The sequence below is a fragment of the Eptatretus burgeri genome, chromosome 13 (genome assembly GCF_056783735.1).
Source record: "Eptatretus burgeri isolate ZD-2024b chromosome 13, Ebu_testis_v1, whole genome shotgun sequence".
NCBI classification, from domain to species: domain Eukaryota; kingdom Metazoa; phylum Chordata; class Myxini; order Myxiniformes; family Myxinidae; genus Eptatretus; species Eptatretus burgeri.
Window position 1 is genome coordinate 2,516,799 of NC_140973.1, and position 26,289 is coordinate 2,543,087.

A 26,289-nucleotide genomic window follows, 5' to 3' on the forward strand; every position below is an offset into this window, starting at 1 on the left:
CAAGGGAGCAGTACCTCGGCTTACCATATTTAAAGTGTTTGGTATGACTCAGCTGAGGTTCCATGGAGATTCCTTTATTTATCTCTTTGTCTCTCTCTCTCTCTCTCTCTCTCTCTCTCTCTCTCTCTCTCTCTCTCTCTCTCTCTCTCTCTCTCTCTCTCTCTCTCTCTCTCTCTCTCTCTCTCTCTCTCTCTCTCTCTCTCTCTCTCTCTCTCTCTCTCTCTCTCTCTCTCTCTCTCTCTCTCTCTCTCTCTCTCCCTCTCTCCCCTCTCTCCCCCTCTCTCCCCTCTCTCCCCTCTCTCCCTCTCTCCCCTCTCTCCCTCTCTCCCCTCTCTCCCCTCTCTCCCCTCTCTCCCTCTCTCCCCTCTCTCCCTCTCTCCCTCTCTCCCCTCTCTCCCCTCTCTCCCCTCTCTCCCTCTCTCCCTCTCTCCCCTCTCTCCCCTCTCTCCCCCTCTCTCCCTCTCTCCCTCTCTCCCTCTCTCCCCTCTCTCCCCTCTCTCCCCTCTCTCCCCTCTCTCCCCTCTCTCCCCTCTCTCCCTCTCTCCCCTCTCTCCCCTCTCTCCCCTCTCTCCCCTCTCTCCCCTCTCTCCCCTCTCTCCCCTCTCTCCCCCTCTCTCCCCTCTCTCCCCTCTCTCCCCTCTCTCCCTCTCTCCCCTCTCTCCCCTCTCTCCCCTCTCTCCCTCTCTCCCCTCTCTCCCCTCTCTCCCTCTCTCCCCTCTCTCCCTCTCTCCCTCTCTCCCCTCTCTCCCCTCTCTCCCCTCTCTCCCCTCTCTCCCCTCTCTCCCCTCTCTCCCCTCTCTCCCCTCTCTCTTCTCTTTCTTTCTCTCTCTTCTCTTTCTTTCTCTCTCTTCTCTCTCTTCTTCTCTCTTCTTTCTCTCTTCTTTCTTCTTCTCTCTTCTTCTCTCTTCTCTCTCTCTTCTCTCTCTCTTCTCTCTCTCTCTCTCTCTCTCTCTCTCTCTCTCTCTCTCTCTCTCTCTCTCTCTCTCTCTCTCTCTCTCTCTCTCTGTGTCTCTCTCTCTCTCTCTTTCTCTCTGTCTCTCTCTCTCTCTCTCTCTCTCATCACTTCTTGCCTATTTCATTTGATGCAAGATGAGTATCATGTGACTCGTATGCCAACAATATAGGTGAACAACCTTTGCTATTTATATCCTATAAGAGAGCCGTTTGTGTGTCGCCATTTTTCTCAGAGATGGCCAAATGGATCTTCGGCAAACTTTCAGTTTCATCAGTGAGTGTCGGCGAGTGTTGGAGGGAATTTTTTTTTTTAATCACTCTACATAATACCGAAGCCTTTTTTTTTGTTTGTTAATTTTTTTTGTTCACCTTGTCGAGGCTGGTGTAAGAGCTAACACACGGAACATATAACAAGGCGAGCAGGAGACAAGAGAGGCAGGGAAGGGAAGCACAAATCAGTGGAGAACAGAGACATTAGAAGATTTGTGGAAGGAAAAGGGATGGCGTGGGGTACATGGGGTAAAAAAAAAGATGGACAGTGCATGGACTTTTAGGAAGGACAGCAGGGAAATTGAAGGAGGTTGGTTTTGGGTGGATTAATGGTGGCAGAAAAGATCAAACTTTTGGATAGGGAAGGTATGAGATGGTGCTGAATATCTGTTTTGAAGGCCTGGAGGGAGGAGTGGGGTTGAATAGAGTGTGGGAGTTTGTTCCAGTGGTGGTAAAAAAGAAGAATGAAAGAGTGAAGGTGAGAAGTCATTCTTGATTTTGGAAGTTCAAGCAGAAGGCAGTATTTGGCGGAGCTTGAGCACCCTGCGGAAATATAGAGGGGACAGAGCATAGAGCAGAGGGGGAAAGGCCAGAGAGGAGATGGGAGAACACAACGACCTCTGGTGAGAGAGTGAGAGACTCAAAGACTCGGCTTCATCGTGGGCGATACCAATGAACCTAGAAGCCTTGGTTTCCAGATCATGAAGTCGAGCTCGGTGTGAGGCAGGAGCACCACCCCAGAGGGGAGAGCAGTACTCCATCAGACTATGGATGAAAGCTTTGTCAGTGGTTGGAAGCTCAGGTGTGCCAAGGAAGGACTTTGCACGTTGGAAGATGCCCATTTGGCGACTGGCTTTGGAGACCAGCTTGTAAATGTGGCTTTCCCAGGAAAGATCATGGCATATAGTGAAGGGCAAAAGCTTGAATGAAAGGACTTCTTCAAGGAAAGTAGATGGGGGGGGGTGTTCGGGGGTTCCAGATGGTCCTTTTGGGGAGACATAGTGAGTGTGAGATTTGTCAGGAATGAAAGACATGTTCGACATGTTGGATCAGTTTGTGATTTTATCCAGATCTGCAGCGAGTGAAGAAGCTTCTGCCTGCTGATCTGAGGGATGATAGTTGGTACGGCAGAGGGTCGAGTCATCAGCAAAGAGATAAAGAGGATTTTCCAGAGAGTAGGAGAGATCATTGATGAAAACCAGAAAAATAACAGGGCCTGGAACACTGCCTTGACGAACTTCAGCCTGGATAGGAAGAGGTGATGAGAATTCAATTGAGGGCCACATGTTTACTGCAGCAGGAGAGAAAGTTCATGAGCCATGAGTGGAGATTGCCTTGGATACCTCAGGAATCGAGTTTGGTGAGAAAGGCAGGGTGTCAGTCTGTATCAAAAGCACGCAATATGTCTGGGGAGATGGCTCTGATCTCATGTCTGACATTTAGGACCTCCATCCATTGTTGGGTGAGCGGAAGCAGCAAGTCCAGGGTTGAGTGACCTGGTCTAATTCCAAATTGATGATCAGAAATCAAGCCATTGGAGAAGAGGAAGGATTTGATGTTGGACACGATGATAGATTCCATAACCTGCTGATGATTGGGAGAAGGCTGATTGGTCTGTAGTTGCAGGGATCTGTTTTTGCACCTTTTTTATGCAGGGCAGTAATGTTTGCTGATTTCCAAGGAATGTCAAATTACCTTGAGTAAATGAGAGGGTGAATAGAACAGAGAAAGGGTGAGCAAGAGCAGAGTAGCAGGTTTTTAGGACACGTGGGCTGATGCTGTCTGGACCGGTTGCAAAATCTGAGTCGAGGTTTGACAGCAAGCTCTCCACTTTGTCGGAAGAAAAGGACAGAGTCCACGAAGAGCTGGGTACGACTGGGTAAGATGCGTACAGAAAGCATTGAGTTTGGGACACAAGATTTAGAAGCAAACACAGAGTTTCGGCATTCAGCCTTTTCACATGCAGTGTCAACTGTGCAGTGATTTGAGGTAAAGGAGGGGATGGAGGGGGAATGAACACCAGAAACAGACTTAACTAGATGCTCCCAGTATTTGGAGGAGGGAGACATGCTTGAAAGTTCAGACTTGAAATGAGAAAGATGTTGTTTCCTGGCTCTCCTGAGGGTCGACACACACTTGTTCTGAGATTTGTGGAAGGAACTGAGATTGCCTTCAGTCGGACTTGCCTTCCATGGGGTGAAGGTAAGTTGTTTCAGGACAACTGCTTCACCACAAGCTTCAGTGAACCATGGCCTGAATGTTCAGCCAGTTGGCCTGAATGAAATGCCAAACTCGTCGGCCTTGAGGTCGTTCTCTAATAACAGCCAGATAGATGACCGCTTTGACAAGCATATGATCAACTGAAGTGATCGGAGCAGAAGAAGAACAGCAGATATTTTCTGGGAAATTGGTCAAAATCAAATCCAGAACAGATGTCATACCATTGCCTGAGGTCCGGGTCGGGAAGTTGACAGATTGTGTCAGTCCCAATGGGTTGCAGAAGTCCTTTTCTGAAGTACCATGGCAGGTGAGAGCGGTCCCCATACACAACGAACTGGCATGATGTTGATTGAAGTCACCACATATGAGGATGAGAGGGTTTGGAAGAGTGGACAGAAGTTGTTCCATTTTTTTGGTGAGTGAGATGTAAATGGAGTCATCACTGAATGGTGGATGGTACAACACACATATAAACAAGAGGTGGAGTGGAGGGGAAGCCAGTGGTGTTCCTGGGTATGTGAAAGAGTGAGGGCAGTGCATTGAGAGTGAGGAATTGAGTTTTTGATAAAGAGAGCAACTCTGCCACCAGCATGAGGCTCAGTCTATCAAACCGGATGAGGGAGTAACCAGGGAGAGAAATCAAGGAGTCATAGACGTCTTGAAGGAGGAAAGTTTCTGTTAAGCAGATTATGTCTGGTTTGTCAATGGAAACCTGTAAAGAGATCAGTCAGGTGAGAGTGAAGGCCACGAATGTTTGAGGTCTACACTGTTAAGGAAGATGGAGTGGAGGAGGCTTTGGGTGCAGAGGAGGGGAGGGTATGACTCAGGAGGGGGGGGGGAGATTTGCTGACAGTGGTTGACAGATTGCAGAAGAGCTATGGGAGAGGGTCGGATAGGGAGGAGGACAAAGGGCTAGGTGGTGAAGGGATGAGTAGCAGTGGGGAGCAATAAGAGGAGGGAGGAAAGGGAAGTGGGAGATTGGAGGAGGTAGAGGAATGAGATGGAAGAGAGAGGCTGGGTGAAGGAGGCAGCTTGGTAGATCTTAAGGGGCGCACCTTTGAGAAGGGGGAGTGAGGGGGGAGATTTGAAAGGGAGGGGTGAGGGGAAGAATTAAGGGAGAAAGGTGTTGGGGAAGCTTTGGAGGAAGGTGAAGGGAAGAGAGAGAGAAGTTTGCTTTGCAGAGGGAGGAGGCGGTTGATTTGCGAGGGAGGGGTGAGAAGGAAGGTTTGAGGGAGAGGAGAGATGATGGGAGAAGGCAGAGGGGAGGATGAGACTGGGTAGTGGAGGTGGGAGCAGGTGGGGAGGAAAAATAATAGGTATAATCGAGGGAGGGGAGGGGGTATAATCGAGAATGAGTTGGGAGGAGGTAGATTTAAGGAGTTGGGATGAATTTGCCCTGAAGTTGGAAAAAAGAACGATTAATAATGGAAGCTGAAAAAGTATTGCAAAATGGGGATTTTAATAATTTGTTGCTCAGAGATTCGTTTCAATACATTGGAAGATGGATGAAGTACAGAAGAATTTAGAGAATGGAGGAAGAAAGCATTGTAACAACTTGGTGCTGGAAGTTTGGCATTTGGTTAATATTGCGAAGAGGAGGGTCTGGTGGTCGACCTGTGCTGGATCCCTGCTCATGTCGGCATTGGTGGAAATGAGGCCTATGAACTCGCGGCTAAGCATGCCCTTAAAGTTGAAAATATTACCCAAATCCCCCTGGGACCATCGGAAATCATTAGTTGGGCCAAGTACCAGATCGAGAAAAAAAAGGCAATTTCAGTGGGACATCAGCACGAAGGGAAGATTCTGTCACACGGTACATCCGGATGTGGTACCTCGAGTTAAACTTCCCAGCTTTCCCGAAGAGACCAGGTGGCTCTTGGTGGGCGTAGACTCAGGCACTGCCGCCTAAATTCATGCCTGTATAAGATTGGGTGCCACCCTACGGGGTTTTGTGCGTCATCCAGGAAACCCGAAGATCTAAATCATTTATTCCTAAATTGCCCTCTTTGTGAGGGACCCAGGCGACATCTTGTGCAGAAAGTAGGAGTTGTGGGGATCAAGGTGTTGGATCTACCGGGAGTGTTGAGGCTGATGAACCAGAAGCACCCTCAACTCTGTAAGCTGGTACTAAAATTCCTGAAGGAGTGTGGGAAATCTATTTAAATTTCTTTACACTCGATGGGCTAATAAACAATTTCAATCACGTTCAGGTGCGTGGCGTGTATAGAGCCTACCGGCTCTGAAAGCACCATTAAAATTCAAAGAAGGAAGAAGAAGAAGCATTGCACCAGACGGAATTTTTCGACACGGGATGAACTTTCATTGTTGATCATTGTTGATTGTTGTTGATGAATGTTCATTGTTGATGAACAAACAATCATTGTTGATGATGAATGTTCATTGTTGATGAATGTTCCGAAAGTTCCGGTTCGAACTTCCGGTTCTGGGTTTGCAGCAACAGCAGGTGTCTCTCAGGGGTCTCTGCCGACTTTCTCAAAGCTAACTTTCCGGTCGTTATCTGTCCTGTTTTAACTGTTTATTTTCTCACCGACATGTTACTGTGTGTTCCTAGCTCGGTTTTGTTTCAAAATCGTGCTATTTTGGGAGTTTTCGTCGACCTTGACTTACCAGGTTCATTGAGGCCTACCCATCCTTCCCCTCTCGGTGTATGATCATTTTTATTTGTATTCTCTCCCAATTACCTTCAATTCCTATTTTCACCATTTTCCCAACTAAACACTGTTTCTTGTCTTAAATTCAAAGCAAACAAAAAGAAAACTACCTTTCTCCCTGCATACCCATGAGTCCCGATCCTTCTTCTTCCAGCTCCTCATTTTCTTCTTCTTCTTCTTCCTCTTCTTCTTCTTCCTCCTTATGCCGGCACATCTTTATTCTACTTCAGCTGACCCACTCTCGCCATTACTTTCACGATTTCTTCCGAAAACCTTCCATTCCCGAATCTCACCTATTCTTCAAAAATCCATCTACAAATAATAATCTTCCTTGTATCCTTTCTATCTATACACCTGCAACCACGTGTTTCTCTCCACCCCCTTCCTGATACGTTTCATCGACCCAGCAGCTTCACTCTGCGTTTACCGTTCCAAATTCACCACACACCTCCACGATTTTATTTCAACCTTCCCTTTTCCGAATGTTACGCATTCCTTATTTAAAATTAAATAAATAAATGAATCCACTTTTGACTATATACCTCCCATAGCCACGTGATCGGTTTCCACCCTCTGCGTTTACCGATCCAAATTCACCATTCACCTCACGATTTGAATGCTCTCAATTCGACCTTTCCTTCATACCTTGCCAAAAAAAATCCAACTGTTACAGCGTTTCTTCTCTCCATTCTCTTAATTTGCCTTCACTGCATCCATCAAGAAACATGTTTAATCGCATCTCTGACCGAAAAAAATTTTTAAACCCCAGTTTGCTATGAATGTTCGCTTTCCATCAACCATTCTGTTTTTCCAACTTCAATGCCAACTCACTCCTCTCATCCTCCCTCTCAAAGCAACTATCACACTCTTCTCCCTCCAAGCCTCCCTCTCATCTTTCTCCCTCAAATCTCCCCACTCACCCTTCTTCCACCATTCACCCCCCACTTACCCTTCTCAAAGTTGCCCCCCCTAACATCTACAAAGCTTCCTTCTTCCCCATCTCTCACCTCCATCTCATCACTCCACCTCCTCAAATCCTCAACTGCCTTCTGCCCTGTTTCTTGCCCCCCTCTTCCCCAGCACCACAGAGCCTTTTCTCCTCCTCATCCGGCCCCTCCCCTAGCTATTCTGCAATCCCCCACACTCTTTCAACAACTCTCCTTACCTCCCCCCCCTCCTCCCTTGTCCGACCCTCCCACTCCCTCCCATCCCCTGCACCCAAAGCCTCCTCCCTTCCCTCTTCATTAACAGTGTGGACTTCAAATATCCGGGGCTTTCGCTCAAACCTTACAGATCTTTCCATACGGGTTGCCACTGAAAAACCAGACATAATCTGCCTAACTGAAACTTTCCTTTCTCAAGATGTCTCCAACTCCCAAGTATCTCTCCCTTGTTACTCCCTCCTCCGGTATGATAGACCTGAGTCTCGTCCTGGTGAAGGAGTTGATCTCTTCATCAAAGACTCTATTCCTCACTCCCCATGCACTGCCCTCACTCCCCCACACCTCCAGGAATACCTCTGGCTCTGGCTTCCCCTCCACTCCCACCTCATGTTTATATGTGTGTTGTTACGTCCACCAAACAGTGATGACTCCATTTCCACCTCACTATCCGAAAACATGGACCAACTTCTATCTTCTCATCCAAACTCTCTCTTCCTCATATGTGGTGACTTCAATTGTCATCACGCCAGTTGGCTAGGTTTGGGTAACTCTCTCACCTGTCATGGCACTTCAGCAAAAGCTATCTGCAGCTCTTGGGACTGACTCAATCGGTCAACTTCCTGACTCGGATCTCAACCAATGGTACTCCATCTCTTCTGGATCTGATTTTGACAAATTTCCCTGAAAATATCTGCTGTTCTTCCTTCGCTCCAATCGGTTCTTCTGACCACGTCCTTGTCAATGTGGACATCTCTCTGGCTATTATCAGAGAACCACCTCACCGCCGTCGAGCTTGGCATTTCACTCAAGCCGGCTGGCAGGGTCTCCAAGCAGCCATCAAACTTATAGACTGGTCTCCTTTCACTACTTTCTCCAACATCAACTCATCCTGGGAATTCTTTGAAAGAAACTTGCTCTCCCTCATGCACAGATTTATCCCCTCTCCTCTTCAGTTGTCCTACCCTTCCTCCCGCCCATGGTTCACTGAAGCTTGTGGCGAGGCAGTTGTCCTGAAACAACTTGCCTTTGCCTCATGGAAAGCAAACCCAACTGAGGGTAATCTCAGTTCCTTCCATAAAGCTCAGAACAAGTGTGTATCTACCCTCAGGAGAGCCAGAAAACAACATCTTTCTAATCTTGTCTGAACTCTCAAATCTCTATCCCTCCTCCAAATCCTGGTGGCGTCTAATCAAATCTGTTTCTGGTGTATGTTCCCCCCCCCACCCCATCCCTCTCCCTTCCACCCCATCCCTCTCCCTTCCACAGATCTGTGAATGTCTCCATTCCCCACTGTTTCGTCCTTCCCACTCCCGCCCCTCTTGTCTCGTGCCCCCCTTGCTGTGCGTTGTGTGTTAGCTCTCACATGAGCCTCGACAAGGTATACAGCAAAAAATAAATGAATAAATAAATACAGGTCGAATTGAACACGTTTTTGAAGAAGAGGAGGACGGCAGGGAATGGAAGTCAAAACATTTTGAGACTGTTTTTTTTTTTTGAAGATTAGGGAAGAGGGGGGGGGGGGACAGAGTAAAGGAAGGGTTTGAAGAAAAAGTTGTGAAGGTGAGTGGTGAATACCTTCACAATCAAAGTGGGATTGGAAATGTGGAAAGGGATGAAGACGAAGAGGAGGTCACGTAGTTATGGGAGGAAAAAGTGAGAAAGAAGGGAAAAGATTCTTCTGATAATTTTTGTTTTTCTAAAGACATGAAACAGATGGTATCGTTGGGAGGAAATTTTTTGAGATTTATTTTCTTGAACAACTGCTTCAATGTCACCGCGACTTTGCTCGTGCACTTCATCGAACCCTGAGTAGCTTGATGGTTGAGTGTGTAACGTGATGTTGCACTGCCGTACTGGTGTGTACTTGATTCCCATGGTTGTTCGGTGAAAATTTCCGCACACTGTGATGGAGTGGAAACCTGTCCTGTGTTGGTTCTTACCCATGGAAATGATCATGATTCACTTGAGCACCACCATGCTATGTGAAGAGTATGGTCCCGTATCTCCTTCAACAGATGAATTGAATTATTCACTACTCTGTGATGCACATCGTCATCAAGTGAATTTTCACAGCTTTCCCCCTCATTTCCCTGATAGTTTGTAACCTTCGGGTAAAGACTTGACTCTTCAAATGTCCCCATTCGAAATATTCACATCAGTTTAGGTCAGGGATACACATACACGCCATCTTATGCCATTTTGGTATCTGTCTGGAAACTTGAGAGAGGAATGATGCAATTCTCAAGTTTAATGGGAAAGGTTAGGACATCTCGAGCAGTATGACGAGCTGCACTATTCCATGCATGGACCATTGTGTACGCCGTACGGCCTACGCCCGACTCCTTCGATATTCCATAAACATGGTGGAGGTCATTTTAAGCATGGTGAGATTCCGGGCCAAATTAACTGTTCTTTTCATAAATATGTCAAGAAGACCTTGGCTTGATAGAACACCCCAAACTTGTCACCAACTTATCAAAGTGCACCGAAATAGGTTTTGTTTTTTTTCTGCAAATAAAAGAAAACTCTCATCATTTTCATGGGCCAAACTTTGCCAGGAGTGTATTCTTGGGTAGATTTGTAGATCGGCTGTGCTTCTTGGGTAAATGTGCTTTTGAGCCATGTCCAGATGAATTTGCCCTTTTTGACTAGACATCTAGACACCAATACGGCACAAAATCCAACTATTTTGAGTTGCCCAAAAAGGGGGGCTTCATCTGTTCGTGAAGCTAAGATATATTTAATTCATCTTTCATCCTGGGTTAACCCAATGTCACTAACCATGTTTGTCGAGCCGAGCCGAGCCAGTGCTCCAGAATGCAAATGCCACCTGCTGCTTTCAGATAGGTTTTACCGTAATGGCTGTGGCAATGCGAGGACAGTCTTGACATAAAGGAATGGATGTCATAACATAATGAGGTGTTGGCAACCTCAAACGATGCTTGTACAGAAAGCAATGGCAGGAAAATGGACTCGGAAACGGAAAGCTTTAACGCTGAATGAAAATTTGTGCCCATATGCAGTGAAGAACAGCAAGATTAAATGTTTGTTGATCTATCTGTTAGCCCATACATTTAATCCCTGTGATCATCACATGGACTTGTGTTTGTTTGACGGTAATGAATATGATATATTTGTTCAGCATTCAATATCTGATGTGGCTCATCAATTGCAGGTACAAGTCTGATATGTGCAGGTTGAGAGGTCAGGTCATGTATCGGAGCATGCGCCGAGCAGCGCGTCGCTGCGTCCGCTTTCCGCCGGTACTCCAGGGGCCTCCGTCTGGCCATCCCCCAGGCAGATGCCTGGCCCATCCCCATCTCCTTGACAAAAAAACCCCATAATGACAAAGGTTGAGAGCTTAGACACAAAAGGGCATCGTTCAGTGATCCTATTGGATGGCAAACGCCTGGCACTTAACATCAAGTACAGTACTACACAGAGATACAGAGGTAGAAAGGTTTTGAAGGGTATGTGCTGAAGGAGTGTTTAGGAGACAAAATGCAAAACAAAAATAGACAATAGCCCGAGCCAATAAAACAAGGGTTCTTGAGGAATTACCATATGGTTATCCTTCTGTTGGGGGGGGGGGGACTGAGGAAACCTGAGATTGACAGCGCATTCATTTTGAAACGAGCAATGTGTGGAGATTTGCCACTGTTTGCAATTCACAACACCACCAACCAATTATACATACCAGTTGGCAAACCCATTCCACCGCTGCAGTCGTTTCATAGCATAGTTTGTGGACATGCCAGCAAGCACAGGAGGGAGGCATCTTTGTTACGGATGGAAGATTTAATTGCAACCAACTGGCTATTGCAGCATCACATTTGTCTTGTGCGAAGCAAACAGTGGGACTAAGAGTCTTGCTGCTTACAGTAAAGTCAAGCACAGGAGGATTCTATTGTTTGTTTCTTTTTCTGTTTGTATTTATCATTTGAAGTGGTGAATGGAACGATGTTTGGAGCCTCAAGATGTACCCTTCAGTGTGCTTCACTTGCATCCTTATATTTTGCTTAATTTGAAAGGTTATATACAGTGGGGAGAACAAGTATTTGATACACTAGCGATTTTGCAGGTTTTCCCACTTACAAAGCACATAGAGGTCTGTAATTTTTATCATAGGTACACTTCAACTGTGAAAGACGGAATCTAAAACAAAAATCCTGAAAATCACATTGTATGATTTTTAAAGAATTAATTTGCATTTTATTGCATGAAATAAGTATTTGATACATCAGAAAAACAGAACTTAATATTTGGTGCAGAAACCTTTGTTTGCAATTACAGAGATCAGACGTTTCCTGTAGTTCTTAACCAGGTTTGCACAGACTGCAGCAGGGATTTTGGCCCACTCCTCCATACAGATCTTCTCCAGATCTTTCAGGTTTCGGGGCTGTCACTGGGCAACACAGACTTTCAGCTCCCTCCAAAGATTTTCTATTGGGTTCAGGTCTGGAGACTGGCTAGGCCACTCCAGGACCTTGAGATGCTTCTTACGGAGCCACTCCTTAGTTGCCCTGGCTGTGTGTTTCGGGTCGTTGTCATGCTGGAAGACCCAGCCACGCCCCATCTTCGATGCGCTTGTTGAGCGAAGGAGGTTGTTGGCCAAGATCTCGCGATACATGGCCCCATCCATCCTCCCCTCAATACAGTGCAGTCGTCCTGTCCCCTTTGCAGAAAAGCATCCCCAAAGAATGATGTTTCCACCTCCATGCTTCACGGTTGGGATGGTGTTCTTGGGGTTGTACTCATGCTTCTTCTTCCTCCAAACACGGCGAGTGGAGTTTAAACCAAAAAGCTCTATTTTGGTCTCATCAGACCACATGACCTTCTCCCATTCCTCCTCTGGATCATCCAGATGGTCATTGGCAAACTTCAGACGGGCCTGGACATGCGCTGGCTTGAGCAGAGGGACCTTGCGTGTGCTGCAGGATTTTAATCCATGACGGCGTAGTGTGTTACTTATGGTTTTCTTTGATACTGTGGTACCAGTTCTCTTCAGGTCATTGACCAGGTCCTGCTGTGTAGTTCTGGGCTGATCTGTCACCTTTCTCATGATCATTGAGGCTCCACGAGGTGAGATCTTGCATGGAGCCCCAGACAGAGGGAGATTGACTGTTATCTTGAACTTCTTCCATTTTCTAATAATTGCTCGAACAGTTGTTGCCTTCTCACCAAGCTGCTTGCCTATTGTCCTGTAGCCATCCCAGCCTTGTGCAAGTCTACAATTTTGTCCCTGATGTCCTTAGACAGCTATCTGGTCTTGCCCATTGTGGAGAGTTTGGAGTCTGATTGATTGAGTGTGGACAGCTGTCTTTTATGCAGATAAAGATTCACACAGGTGCAGTTAATACAGGTAATGAGTGGAGAATGGGAGGGCTTCATAAAGACAAAACTAACAGGTCTGTGAGAGCTGGAATTCTTACTGGTTGGGAGGTGATCAAATACTTATTTCATGAAATAAAATGCAAATTATTTATTTAAAAACCATACAATGTGATTTTCAGGATTTTTGTTTTAGACTCCGTCTTTCACAGTTGAAGTGAACCTATGATAAAAATTACAGACCTCCACGTGCTTTGTAAGTGGGAAAACCTGCAAAATCGGCAGTGTATCAAATACTTGTTCTCCCCACTGTACACACACACACACACACACACACACACACACACACACACACACACACACACACACACACACACACACACACACACACACACACACACACACACACACACACACACACACACACACACACACACACACACACACACACACACACTGTGTTGTCTGGAACTGTGTTGTCTGCTTACCCCTAATATTTATTACCACCACTAGATCCTTCTCCTGTGTAATCCCATGTTCCAGAATTGCCCCTTTTGTCATGTATTCCCTATTTTCAGTGGTGTTTCTCACCCCCAGCACTTTACTTTTCCTTGATCCTTCTGTGCTTGGCCACACAGGCACTAGAAATCTACCTGATGCCACCTGGCTTTGGTTTGAACCAGATAAACAAGGACGGTATGTAAGCAGATTCCTATGAAACCCCGGACCCTTTGGCTTTGAAATGGTTCTCTACAATTAGGGAAGAACAAACATTCTCAACATTTCAAGCGTCAACTTCGGCACACATTAGCGTGCATTGTATCAAATTGTATCACGTGAATTGTGTCGAATTACCCTGTGGCAAGTGTGTACCATTGTAAGGTGAATATGTGGCAGTCTATATAATGTTGCTGTTTTCAGATGAAAAGGATCACGTTTCCTTGTAGTTTATTGAAACGTATAATGTGCATTTCTGCAGGTTATGGATGTTATGGTGAACGCTAGGAAAAGGATGTGTGACCTTTTCAACTCTGATGCCCAGAACACCTTTTTTTTTTAAGTCCTTGTATTGTGTGAGAAGTCCAAAATTATCATTATTTTTAGCAAAAGTTCCATCAAACAAGATCACCCTGAAAGGTTTAACAGGCTTACCATGAAATTGACAAGATGGACAATTAAAGTCGAACAAATCCCCAGAAAATGCTTCTGCCCTTTATATAATATAATTGGAGAGTGTGGCTAAAACTCCAAGATGTATGAATTGAATTTTGCCGCAGAGCTTTATATTTGTTGGGTCTTAAAAAAAACAACAACATTCATGATCCTTTCTACCCGTGCTTTTGTAGACTCTGTCATTCCACTCAACGCTGCTCTGCCTCCCGTGTCTGGTCAACCTGGGGTCCATGGGGTCACTGCAACTCCCCGTGTGGTAGTGGTGTTCATACTCGCCGTCGGATCTGCAGCCACGTCGGCAGTTGTTATGGATGTGATGTGGTAAGAAGCACTACCCAGGCCAAGAAAGCACGACCAGGAGGCCATTCTCACGACAGCAATAATAATAATAATAATAATAATAATAATAATGGCAAGAGTGTCGCGTTGAGGTTTTGGGATTGTGTTAAGTGACTAACAATGAATTGAAGAGTAATATGAAAAATGACGATTCACAAGCAGACTTTATGGGGTTGCAGACATATTATGCACGGAAAAAAAAGAGGACTCTTAAACCCATCTCCCCCCCCCCCTCTCCCCCTAACCCTCATCCATCCCTTCCCCTTCCCCATTGAATGTCTTAATACAATTGTTTTTCCTCTCTTTTTTTATTTTTATTTTTTCCACCTTTACTTCCAACTATTTCCCATTCTCTGTTTCTATTAATTTAATATCGTTATGGTCGCAAGTCTTCAATGACCGACGCGCCGGGCATGCGGGTGGTTCTCCACTTCTGCCTGTTAATTTGGACGTGGGTCAGCATTTAAACACCATGCGACTGCAGCAAAACTGCCTGTCCGAATTATGTCCACATTTATAACCCCAGTTCGGGGAAGTTTCCCAGACCACCTGCCACGTGCTCATTGGCTGTGTGGTATGGGAATGGCTTCGCCAATCCGTGTGGCCACCTCATTCATCTCCCATTTGAGCCATGTGGATTCTGCACGCCCCTCCATTGTTGAGCCACGTTGCTCCCATATGTCATTTTCCTATTTGAGGCACGTACACACATGGTGCTGCAGAATGGAAGTTTAAACATACAGACAGATCATATCAGGGGATGTTACAGAATGTAAAGAGGGGTAGGTCGTAGACACAAAAACTGGGGCAGGGAAGATGTCGATTCTAAACATTTTAACTTTACACCATCTCTTTCGTTTTAATAATTATGTCACACTGATGCAAACATGCACTATGAAATAACTATTCTAAACGATGCCCCATTTAGCCCTTTAGCCAGATCCAATACAACAATAATCATTGCTACAGGTTGATAGCCCATTCTCCACGCCCAATACACGACTTCAAATTACTTATCTCATCTAATATATGAAGCTCATTCTAACAACTGACTGATTCACTGACTCACTGACTGATATTGATTTTCAGTACTTTCCGGTTGACTGATATTAATGTTCGGTACTTATTGTCAGGCCAGGTCATATCTGTGACTTGCTGCAGGTACCATGTAACCTGTTTCATGGTCAGGTTGGTGGTGACTAAACCGTCTCCCCCACCAGGTTTCCTGATGAGAGTGCATGGATATGGACACCCAGGAGGATGAAAAACAAAACCTGTCATAGGGCGGTGGAGCTCCTTGTGAGCCAACGGCCATCCATTTCAAGTGCCCAACTGTGTCTGCGGACGTCCTCCTGCAGTTGGGTGCCTCTTCCTAGGAGGTTGTTGGCAGGATTTCCACTCCGGCCACCGTAAAACACTTATTTCCACAAAAAACGCTAAGAAAACTAAAAACCCACTCCTTGGGAGTATCTTCTGTGCAGTTCCCCTTCACAGGCAGCTCAATGGATAATGCGATTGGGGCAAAGCCTTTGGGACCCCCATTCTTTGATGATAGGTGGAAAGCACAGGGTATCGTCCTGGGTCAGATTGCGATCATGTGTGTCAGAGTGCTGCAGAGGTGTCTTCCACCAGATGGTGGTCTCCTTGGGTGGATGCTTTGAATGTCCTTTCCCTAAGAGAGGATGATCATCTGTCTCTGCTATCACCTGAGCTCCAGCCTTTGAAGATCGGTGTTGCAGCACTCTCTGAGTTTCGGAGACTGGATAGTGGTGAGATCATGGCGGGTGGTCACACCTACTACAGGTCTGGTCACTCTGATGGTTACCATACCCAAGGAGTTGTGATTGTGTCCAATAAGCTGACTAACTACCATGATAATTGAGGTAATACCGGTCAAAAAGCGTATATGAGAGTGAGGATTCGTCACTACTTGGGTGTCATTTCCCTGGTCTCTGTGTATGCTCCGACTGAGGCAAGTGATTTCACAATTAAGGGCACATTCTATGCCACGCTCGAGTTTGTGGTTGATCAATGCCCCAGTCAAGATACTCTTCTAGTCTTTGGGGATTTCAATGCATCGACTCAAACTGATAGGGATGGCTATGAGACATGCGTTGGTCCCCATGAGTTTGGAACTGTGAAACAGAATAGCACTAGGTTCCTTGACTTTGCAAGAAATTGCGGACTTAGGATGGCTGGTTCATTATTTCAGCACCCACAGCCTCATTGCTGGACTTGGTATTCCAATACAGGTGGTGTGTTAAAGGAGATTGACCATGTGCTCATTGATGATCACTGGAGGATGATTGAGAACCGCAGGGTCTACCGAAGTGTTCAGTTCCTCAATACTGACCTCACATTTGTAGCAACTCTGAACTTGCACCTCAAATTTAGGAGAATTGCACCATCCCAGCCTCGGCTAAGTGTTGGCAAGCTCAAGGATGAGAGGGGGGTCTGGTGTTTTGGGGAATCCTGATGAGTTGTGGAGTGCCTTCAAGACTACCATCTGTGATGTTGCTGGTGGATTTCTTGTCACCCATCGTCAGGCGAAGAAGCTGTTCATGACTGGGTGGTATGGTGCTGATTTGAGATGCTGAATACCATTTTGAACCTTGAAGTCATTGAAAACATCAGAAACAAACTGAGGACCATTATCAGAAACCAAAACATCAGGTACTCCTTATTTTGCAAAAATTGACTGCAGTTTCTCAACTATATTTTCTGTTATTGTGGATTGCATGATAACAACCTCTGGCCACTTGCAGAATGCATCGACTGCAACCAAGAACATCATTTACCTAAATGGGCCAGCAAAGCCGACATTAATTCTTTGTCATGGCTTGTCTGGAGCATGCAATAAGAATGACACCCGACATGGATTGTCGGCATCCAACTGACACGTATAGCAATGCCTAATCATACGTTCAATGTCCTTGTCCAGACCAGGCCACCACAAGAAAATACAGGCTCGACCTTTGGTTTTAATATCTCCGAGGTGACTGGCACGTAGCTGTTGTGTGAACTTTGGAGGAATCGCTCTTCTCCTACCCTAAATAGTACAACCTTGAGCTGAAGACAGCTCTGATGACCGCGTCACATCCAGTTGATACTCAGTTGTTGAAGGCAGGTCATTCCAACTACTTGTGGAACTTGCCCCATGATGCAGGTGAGTACAGAATCATGGGCTGATTCAACAGCCACATGCTTAACTGTGACAGGCCTACACTGGATCTGGCCTGGTGTAAACACATCAACATGATCGGATGATTCAGATGGATCCCCCTTTCAAGAGAAGCAAGATACTGTCGTAGTTGACATGCTTCTCCGTGCCAAGGAACTGGATATCATAACGATAGGCAGCGAGGAGTAAACACCATCATTGTATCTGTGCCATCGGAGTGATTGGGATACCTCGTTTTGGTTCCATGATGAATTGGAGTGGTTTATCATCAGGCTGCAGGGTGAAATGGTGGCCAAGCAGGTGCTGATGAAACGTTTGCATACTCCAGACGAGGCTCAGAGCCTCCTACTCAATTTTGGCATATTTATATTCCACTGTTGACAGGGTGCGAGATGCAAAACAGGGTGTTCAGAGCCATTGTTCATTTAATGTGATAGAACTGCTCCGATGTCATAGGCAGAGCTCTTGCATGCGAAGATAAATGGACGTTTAGGTTTGTAGTGAACGAGAACCGTATCCTCTGTGAGTAGATGCTTGACATGATTGAAAGCTGCCTGTTGGTCGGATCTCCATGCCCAGTCTTCTCCTTTCTGAACAACCAAGTTAACGGAGCCAACTTAGAGCTCAGAGTTGCTCACCAATCTTTGGTTATACTGCGCCATATCGATAAATGAGCGAAGCTGGATTTTGTCTTGTGGCGATGGCATGTGCTGAATCACGTATACCTTCCGTGGGCCTTTCAACAGACCATCTAAGGTGATGATGTTCCCGAGGTACTCCAAACGTTGTTTGAAGAAAGCACTCTTGGCTTTATTCAAGCAGAGCCTCCAACTTGGTGAGCACATTGTCAATGTTCTTGAGGTGTTTCTCAGCCGTTTTACTCACAATGAATTTGTCATCCAGGTAGGATTGTGCAGGAAGATGTACACATACCTGATCCATAGCTTTCTGCCAAAAGCCAGGGCCGAAGCAATCCCAAAACAGTCGGTTGTATCGATTGAGTCCTTGACACGTATTGATCATTAACAGGTGACGACCACCGAGCTCCATTTGCAGACAAAAATATTCATCCGTAAAGAATGTACTCCCAGCCAATATATCTCATTGATCGATGGAAGACAGCACTGCTCAATATGAAGACCTGGGTTGATTGTAGCCTTAAAGTCCCCGCATAATCGAACATCACCATTCCGCTTTTGCACCATAATGACTGGATTAACCCAGTCCAAGTATGGCACCTGTTAAATTGCACCACAGGCCTCAAGCCTGTCTAACTCATCATTCAACTTTCATGGAGAGCATATGGGACTGGCCTCGGTTTTCAAAAATGAGGTGCCATGCCATCCTTCATGAAGAACTTAGCCTGTATGTGTATCCTTGAGTTTACTTAGCTCATTGGAAAACAGCCCTTGATGCTTTTGAAGGATCTGCTCCAAACAATCGATGCTCCAACTGACTTGATGTGGTTTACACAAGGTGAATGGCTGACCAGTCCAGCTTGACATAAATCAGCCAGTCATGACGGAGAATGGCTGGTCGACTTCCTGAAACCACATATAACTTGAGACTGCCATGTGGGCCCTGATAGTTCACGGAGACATCTGCTACCCAAATTGGCTTTATTTTCTCGCTGCAGTAGGTGTACTGTGTGAGAGCCGAACTGAGGAGCTTTAGACCGTTCAGCCTACAAGAGGTCTATTCACTTCTTATGGAGATTGCAGCACCAGTGTCAGCTTGGAATGGGATAGGAGTATTGTTAACCTTCACGTCTACTGTTGTTGGTTGAGCTTTTGAAGTTCTAACTAAACAAAGACCCAAAATTGGTTGAATATCTTGACCCAGGCCATCATTGTTATCTGTGACGTGTACAGTAGTTGATGCCGTGCCACAGATGCATTTCAGATGGCCCACTTCTACCAATTCAAACACACACTCTCCTTATGGGGACAAGCATGATGGAAGTGTCGACCTGAATGAGCACCTTGTCCCTCGACTAGAAGTGTTGTGACTGTGGCCCATGGTATTCCCTAGTTGTTGTTTCTTCCCGAAGGTTGTTCTCGGAGTCGGAAGTGAACCAGATATCTTGTTATTCCCATGTCAATATCCATGGTCTGACCGGTGATGGCCCGTACATCTTTGAAGAACTGTTCGACAACCGATGCAATTCCAACTGCATTTTTTTTTTTTGGTATGCATTGTCGAGGCTCGGATGAGAGCTCAAATGAGAGCATTGATGTATGAGAGCATTGATGAATGTAATGTCCTCAAACTTGATGTGAAGTATTGCAGAAACCATCTTCTGATCTTGTAAACCGGCAATAAATCTATCCTCGTGTCTGGCTGGATGCTCATCTGGTGTGAACTTGGAGGCGACAGACAGACATGTTTCAGTCTTGTTCCAAAATCAGCAAAGCATTCTCCTGAGTTCCTCATCAAATTATTGAATTCATACCTCACTAGCTGCGACGTTTTTTGGGGGGGCCAAGTATTTTCCTTCATATTCTGGATGATAGACTGGAACGTCAAGATGCCGTCTTTCGACTTGTTGGGAGTGACCAAGTCACATAAAAGCCGACAGCGGTCCGCTGACGGCGAAGAAAGGACAATGGCCTTCTTTGTAATTTCGTTGTCCATGCCATTTGTGATGAAATAGAACTCCAGTTGATCAGCAAAAAGTTCAAAATCGTCACCACTGAATGTGGGAACTTTTCCGGGAATACTGGCTCAGGCATCATCACCACCAACTGTGGAGTTCACCATCAACACAAGTACCAAGAGACAAGGCCAGAGGAGCAATCATGCACTGTACTTTACTCCAAGTGGTTCCAAAATGCTCGCCGCTCGGCAGGTGGTGCTCAAGCATATCTCAAACACTAATCTACATGCAGCACAGCATCAAAGTCTCTCCAATGTAATGGCTGCACAGTTGCTACAATTTTTATTTATTTATAGATAATGGATTTGTCTTCTATTTGCATAATCCTGTGTCTAATGGTAGCCTGAGGTCTGTGTGTGATGACAACTTCAAACGGGACGAACAGGCAGATACACTTGTTCACAAGACTGTTCGGGTAACCATTTAAACAGGGACCACCTTCGTATAAAGCACCTTTCTTCTTTTTTGGCTTCCCAAATGCTGCAGTGTGTTTCGACCTGTCAGAAAAGTGTTCGCAGGCAGCTTCGTTGATGTGCCATGGGATGGTTACTACCGTAATGTGGAATCTGGCTTGTTTCCGTTGCCTTCCTGAACATGGTTGTCTGCAGTTCCCTGATTTGCCTAGAAACCAACACATCCGAGAACGCCAGCCATTGACGTGTTTTTTTTTCTTCCATTGTGAATTTAATGTCAGGAAAGACAGCATTGAGTTGTTCTTTGAAAGTGCTTATCATATCCCGTTGTATGATGACGAAGTGTCGTCAACATATCGAACCCACAAATTCGGTCAAAAGACAGCAAATACCAGTGATTGTAGTTGTTGCAGCACAGCTTCCGCTATGACCTCCGATATTGGTGATCACGTAGGGCGTAGGCATGCCTTTTATTCACTCATAAGCTTTTCCGCTGAATGTAATGCACGTTTTCAGGCAAAAGACAAGCAGCTCCACAAGGTGTGTAATCTACAGGGCCTTCTTGGTTTCGACATAAAAGGAATACAGGAAATTTTCCATTTTTTCTTTTGCCAATTTTCGCGGGATTGAAGTAAATGATGAGGTTACATCGAACGATGACATCGCCTTGCCTGGTTGAAGCTGGACATCCTTAAGTATTTTGAGAGATTTCTCAGCAGACTTGACAGTTGTTGGAGCTCGCTCGATTAGGTGCTTCAGTTTTCAGGATGCCACTTTGCTAAGCCATAAGTTGGAGTCCCTCAAAGTGAATCAATAGGCCTAATAGTAGTGGATCCAAGACTCTCAAATCCTGATGGAGGTGGGGATGGATACTCTGCTTTGTTTGACCTTTTTGGGGGGGTGGGGCAGATATATCCATTCCTCATAAATTATATGTTGTGTGATTGGCGAAAGCTCTTGCGAACTCAAATTATGACCCAAACTTTGAACTTCTGAATGCAACAATTTTGATCAAAATATTATGGGGAGGGGAAATGCATTTGCGATTCACATCGGGTCATCTTTCGAGAAAACATACGTTAGGCATGAATAGAAAAGTCTGAGCTCAAGCTACAATTGGGTAGTGCAATTATTTTGATTATATTATTGATGACGTCACCAGAGGTCAATGAGTCACTGATTTGGAAGGGAAGTGAAAATCAATGCATCAATAACAAGAAGGAATAACAACAAGGATATCCAACACAGGTGGAGGCCATTCAGCCATCATGCCTGCGTGAACACCACACCAACCCATCTCCACAAGATCCAAGGAAGAAAATACAAAAAAAGTTTTTAATTCATGAAATAATTTTTTTTTTTTGTAATTATTTTTGTTTGTTTATTTTGTTTACTTTCCTTTTCTTCCCATCGGGGAGGGGGCATAGGCTTGGTTAAAAACACACAACATCAACTTCACAAAACCCCCTTGATAAGACCCTCACCAACAGCACTCGGTACACAATCACCCATCAATACTCAAACTACCTAAAAGTCTTATCAACATCCCCATACCCCCTCCATCTCCATAACTTCCAGGTACCTATCTAATTCTAATTTAAACTTATCTACTTTTTCTGCTGCCACTACCTTTCCAGGGAGACAATTCCATGCATTAACTACTTTTTGAGTGAAAGTCCCCTACCTTACTACCGTCTTAACTCTCCTCTTCTTTACTCCCAAGCTATGGCCCCTGGTTCTATCACTGTCAACTCTGTTGAATAAATCCTCTGCACTTATTTTATCTTCACCTTTCATTCTCTTAAACATCTCCATCATAACCACCTCCTTTCTAGTGTATAAAGCCCTGTCTCCTTCAGCCTCTCCTCATAGCTGAGTCTAGCTAGGCCCAGAATCAATCTGGTAGCCCTACACTGAACCCTCTCCATGGCATCCATGTTCTTCTGGAGCTGTGGTGACCAAAGCTGCACACAATATTGTAGATGTGGTCCTCACTAAATTCTTGTACAATGTCAACACCACCACTTTTGATTTATAATTGATCCCCCTCCTAATACAGCCTGAAACCCTATTTGCTTTACCTATAGCTACCTGGCACTGTGCTGCCTCCTTACCTCCCGTATCTATTACCACCCCCAGATCCTTCTCCTGTGTGACACGCTCCAAAATTACCACTTACATCCTGTAATCTCTATTTTCATTGTGCTTTCCCATCCCTAACACCTTACATTTGCTCAGGTTAAATTTCATCTGCCAATCTTTTGCCCAATCCATACAAGTATCAATACTTTCCTGAATCTGATCACCACTCCCTCTGCTATCCACCTTACCTCCAAGCTTTGTGTCATCTGCAAATTTGGAAAGCTTACTCTTCACCCCACTGTTGAAATCATTGATGTAAATAATGAATAGTAATGGTCCGAGTGCCGATCCCTGAGGTACCCCGCTACTTACATCCTCCCAGCACGACATCCTCCCACTCACAGCCACTCTTTGCTTTCTACCATGAAGCCATCGCATCAATAGATTGCCCCATTCCAGACAAACCGATAAACTTAGAATATCAAAACTACTATTTATATAAGAAGACTTAGAGACAAAGTTGTAATATCAAGAAAGTTTACAAAATGTACATAATTGTTATGCAAACCCCTTTCAACCAAAAGGGAAAATTTGTAGAAACACAGATCACCTTCATTTCTTCTCATTTTATGGTGTAACAGCATAGATTCTAACTTTATCCAGCATTGTAATGTATTCAATTACAATCTCCAATCGGATAATAACACTGAGCTAAAATTTGGTAAAACAATTACTTTGGTTACATCATCGATGACGTTACCAGACCTCAAAAGGTCATCTATCTTAAAGGGAAGTGAATATCTCGGTACCTATTCAATAAGATAACTGAAGTATTACGAAAGAAAGTAAGCTCAAAAACAAAGTTTTTGATAGCAAGATATTCATCAAATGTAATATAGTTGTTCTGTTAACCCCAAAGAGGCATTTTCACACGGTCTTCAGAAGGTGGTAATTCACGCATGCACGACCTGGATTTGTATTTCAAGGCACTCGATAGCAAGGAAGTCTAGACTATCTCACTTGTCTGTTTTTAGTCATACCAAAAGCCATTTCAAGTTTCATGGAATTCAATATTTGACATCTGATGATAGATCACACTTTTGAGGATCACCACAACACAAGCAGGCAATGGTACTTTTAACCATTGCCACACCATAAGGGCAACACCTTTTGCACCTACCTTTTTCGCACTTGCAGGAAGTGTTGACTAATTTGGGTTTAGGGGGCTTTGCCATTCTGTTTGCAATTAGGTGGTCATTTTCTACTTTCCTTCCAAATTTGATTGGATCTCAGGCTGGTTGACACTGCGATGCTTGTTTGCAAATGGCTACCTGGTGTACGGATCACAGTAGGTGAAGATGGAATGCATCCTGTTGCTGGCAGAGAATGAATTTCCACTTCCCTTTTCAGGAAGAGGTGGCACCGGAGTTCAGTCCAAAGCATTTTTTGGTGCATGTATTTTTTTCCCCCAATTAAATAAACGTAGCTGACAGTATCACATCCTGTTACCATTTATGCAGTCAAGAGTATTGCTGTATGTATACTGTTGGACAGGCAGAGGAGAGATAATCGGGTATTCTGTGGCATGGCAGGAGTACTTTGGTTCTCTGGATTGTTCTGGAGCATGATGAGGTAGTTTTATGTTTTCATAGTTCATTTAGTTCAGGCATGTGGGATACATGGTAGATGGCCATGATTACGATATCTGTATCACTGGCTCCAATGACCGCGCTGTTGCATTTATTTTCTTGCACGTAATGGGAAATATGGGCAAATGTCCGTGTATCGGGCTCCTCATTGGGTTGACGATTTAAATCAGACAATCCAGAGGCTGTATTTCTTGTTCACCTGATGGCTCGTCCAGGTGAAAATCCTCCAATGATGACTTGACACTGATCTTGGATATGTTGGGTGTCCATTGACTCAGACTCATGAAGGAAGTGTAGTCGCCTCTCCTTGTTCTCTATTTTACAAATGAAGTTTTTCCACTGTGACGCACTGTGCCTTCAGGTACTTGTGAATTTCAGCTGGCTGTTGTGAGATGCCGATGAAGAGCTTCGTTTTTGCATCTTTATTGTACATCTGCTCTAGGGCCATATCTGCCCATACCCCATTGTGCTTTCCTTCCTTCTGCCTGACAACAAAGTTACCCTTCCTAAACTCGGCTCCAAATGTAGGTGGTAGTTTTTTCAGAGCATCCAAGTAATGTGGAAGACATGTCGCATATTTATTATTTCCAGCAGCCACTATATATGACAGCATCTCTTCAGTTGTCGGACCTCTCCGTGTGGATGTACCTCTTCAGCATGCTCATTAAATCCAGACACATCAATCAAAGTTGGCTCGTTGGACATTGATATGGCTTCTTAAATTCATTCAGCTTGCTTTCTGTGCGAAACTTCCTCCTGGGCATCATCTGGGTGACCTCTACTTTACCATAATCCAGGGGGTTGAGACATTTCTCAGGTGATTACGAACCTGAGCATACTCTGCTGTTCCAGACAATCTCTTCCCTGCATCCTTATATTCATCAAACTTCTCACTCTTGGACTCTACAAATGTTTTCAAACACTTCATTTTTTTTTGACGAGCTATTTTGCTCTCTTATGAGGTCTTGCATTCCTCGGTACTTGGCACTTGGCACTCGTGTTTGCAGCATTATCATATGACTGCCCTCGACAGTCATTGATATTGTTGCGGTTATGGAAATGGACCGTGGGGTGGAGCAGTCAACACATGAAGCGATTCCCCAGTTAGATATTTCATGAGTAAATGTACTTAGTCAGGTACCATCCCCTCCTATCGGGAATGGGGAAAATGTGTTGTGAGTGTTAGCATGTTCCATCCCCATTGTGACTCCTCACTTCTTGGAGACTCCTTCATCCTTCCATCTCTCCTCCATCCATCCATCCATCCATCCCTCCTTCAGCTTTCCATCCATCTCAATTCCTCACCCTTTCGCTTCCGAAATTCTATTCCCTGAGCTTCCCTAAAAGCCCTCACCCTTTAATTCTCAAACCCACTCTTCATTCAATCCATTTCAAATACCTCTCGTCCTAAGTCCCTTTGAATCCTTTTTCCCATCCTTTCCCCCTGCACCTTCTCACAGCACAAAACACACCAATACCCAATCCCACCGATACCACAATCTGACCGACACCACAAACAAAGCCGGCATAAGTCCTGCCATCACAGTTCCTTCAAGGCTGCAGTGCCACAATTCCAATGGCAACCAATCCGCTAACATTGTGCTCTTGGGGTGTAGCTCGGGCATGCGGACGCAGTGGAGCCCACCCGCTGGGCCAACAGAGATGTAACATGAGTGGATAAGAGGCTGCCTCAAGTGCCTTTGCCACTTCTTGCTCAAAGCTCAATAAAAGCCTGGACAAGTGAGCGAACGCCGCTGCCGTTTGTCGAGCTGCCTTTTTGCTGCTGTGCTGCTGTTTGCTGAGCCACGGGGAATCGGATGAACCATGGGCTATGGGACGATCCACGAGCTATTGGACAAACCTGCCGTTATGAATTTTCACTTGGAATTTTCACTGCCACCAAGCTGACCAAAGGGGTTCTGAGGGCAAATGCAGCATGAGGTGCTCGGGTGCAGCGGCTCCAGAAACACACACACGACATTCCCGACACTGCACCGACATACGTGCCACATTTCCCTTTCTCCCCTCCCATCCATACCCTTTACTTTGAACCGACGTAAGCCCATCTGTTTGCCTGGGGTGAGCAAGGGGCCGACCTCTCTCTCTCTCTCTCTCTCTCTCTCTCTCTCTCTCTCTCTCTCTCTCTCTCTCTCTTTCTCTCTCTCTCTCTCTCTCTCTCTCTCTCT

At 45.2% G+C, this 26,289-nt stretch overlaps 1 protein-coding gene and 1 pseudogene across 1 annotated transcript in view; one reads left to right on the forward strand and one right to left on the reverse strand.

Annotated features, from left to right (window-relative positions):
• LOC147013677 (semaphorin-5A-like) overlaps positions 1 to 26,289 on the forward strand; it is a 257,475-nt gene that overhangs the window by 111,300 nt on the left and 119,886 nt on the right. Inside the window, exon 17 of the mRNA XM_085851573.1 lies at positions 13,957 to 14,104. Within this exon, the coding sequence (XP_085707699.1) occupies positions 13,957 to 14,104 (148 nt within the window). The remainder of the gene's footprint in view (positions 1 to 13,956; positions 14,105 to 26,289) is intronic.
• Positions 23,522 to 25,728, reverse strand: LOC147013678 (uncharacterized; annotated as a pseudogene).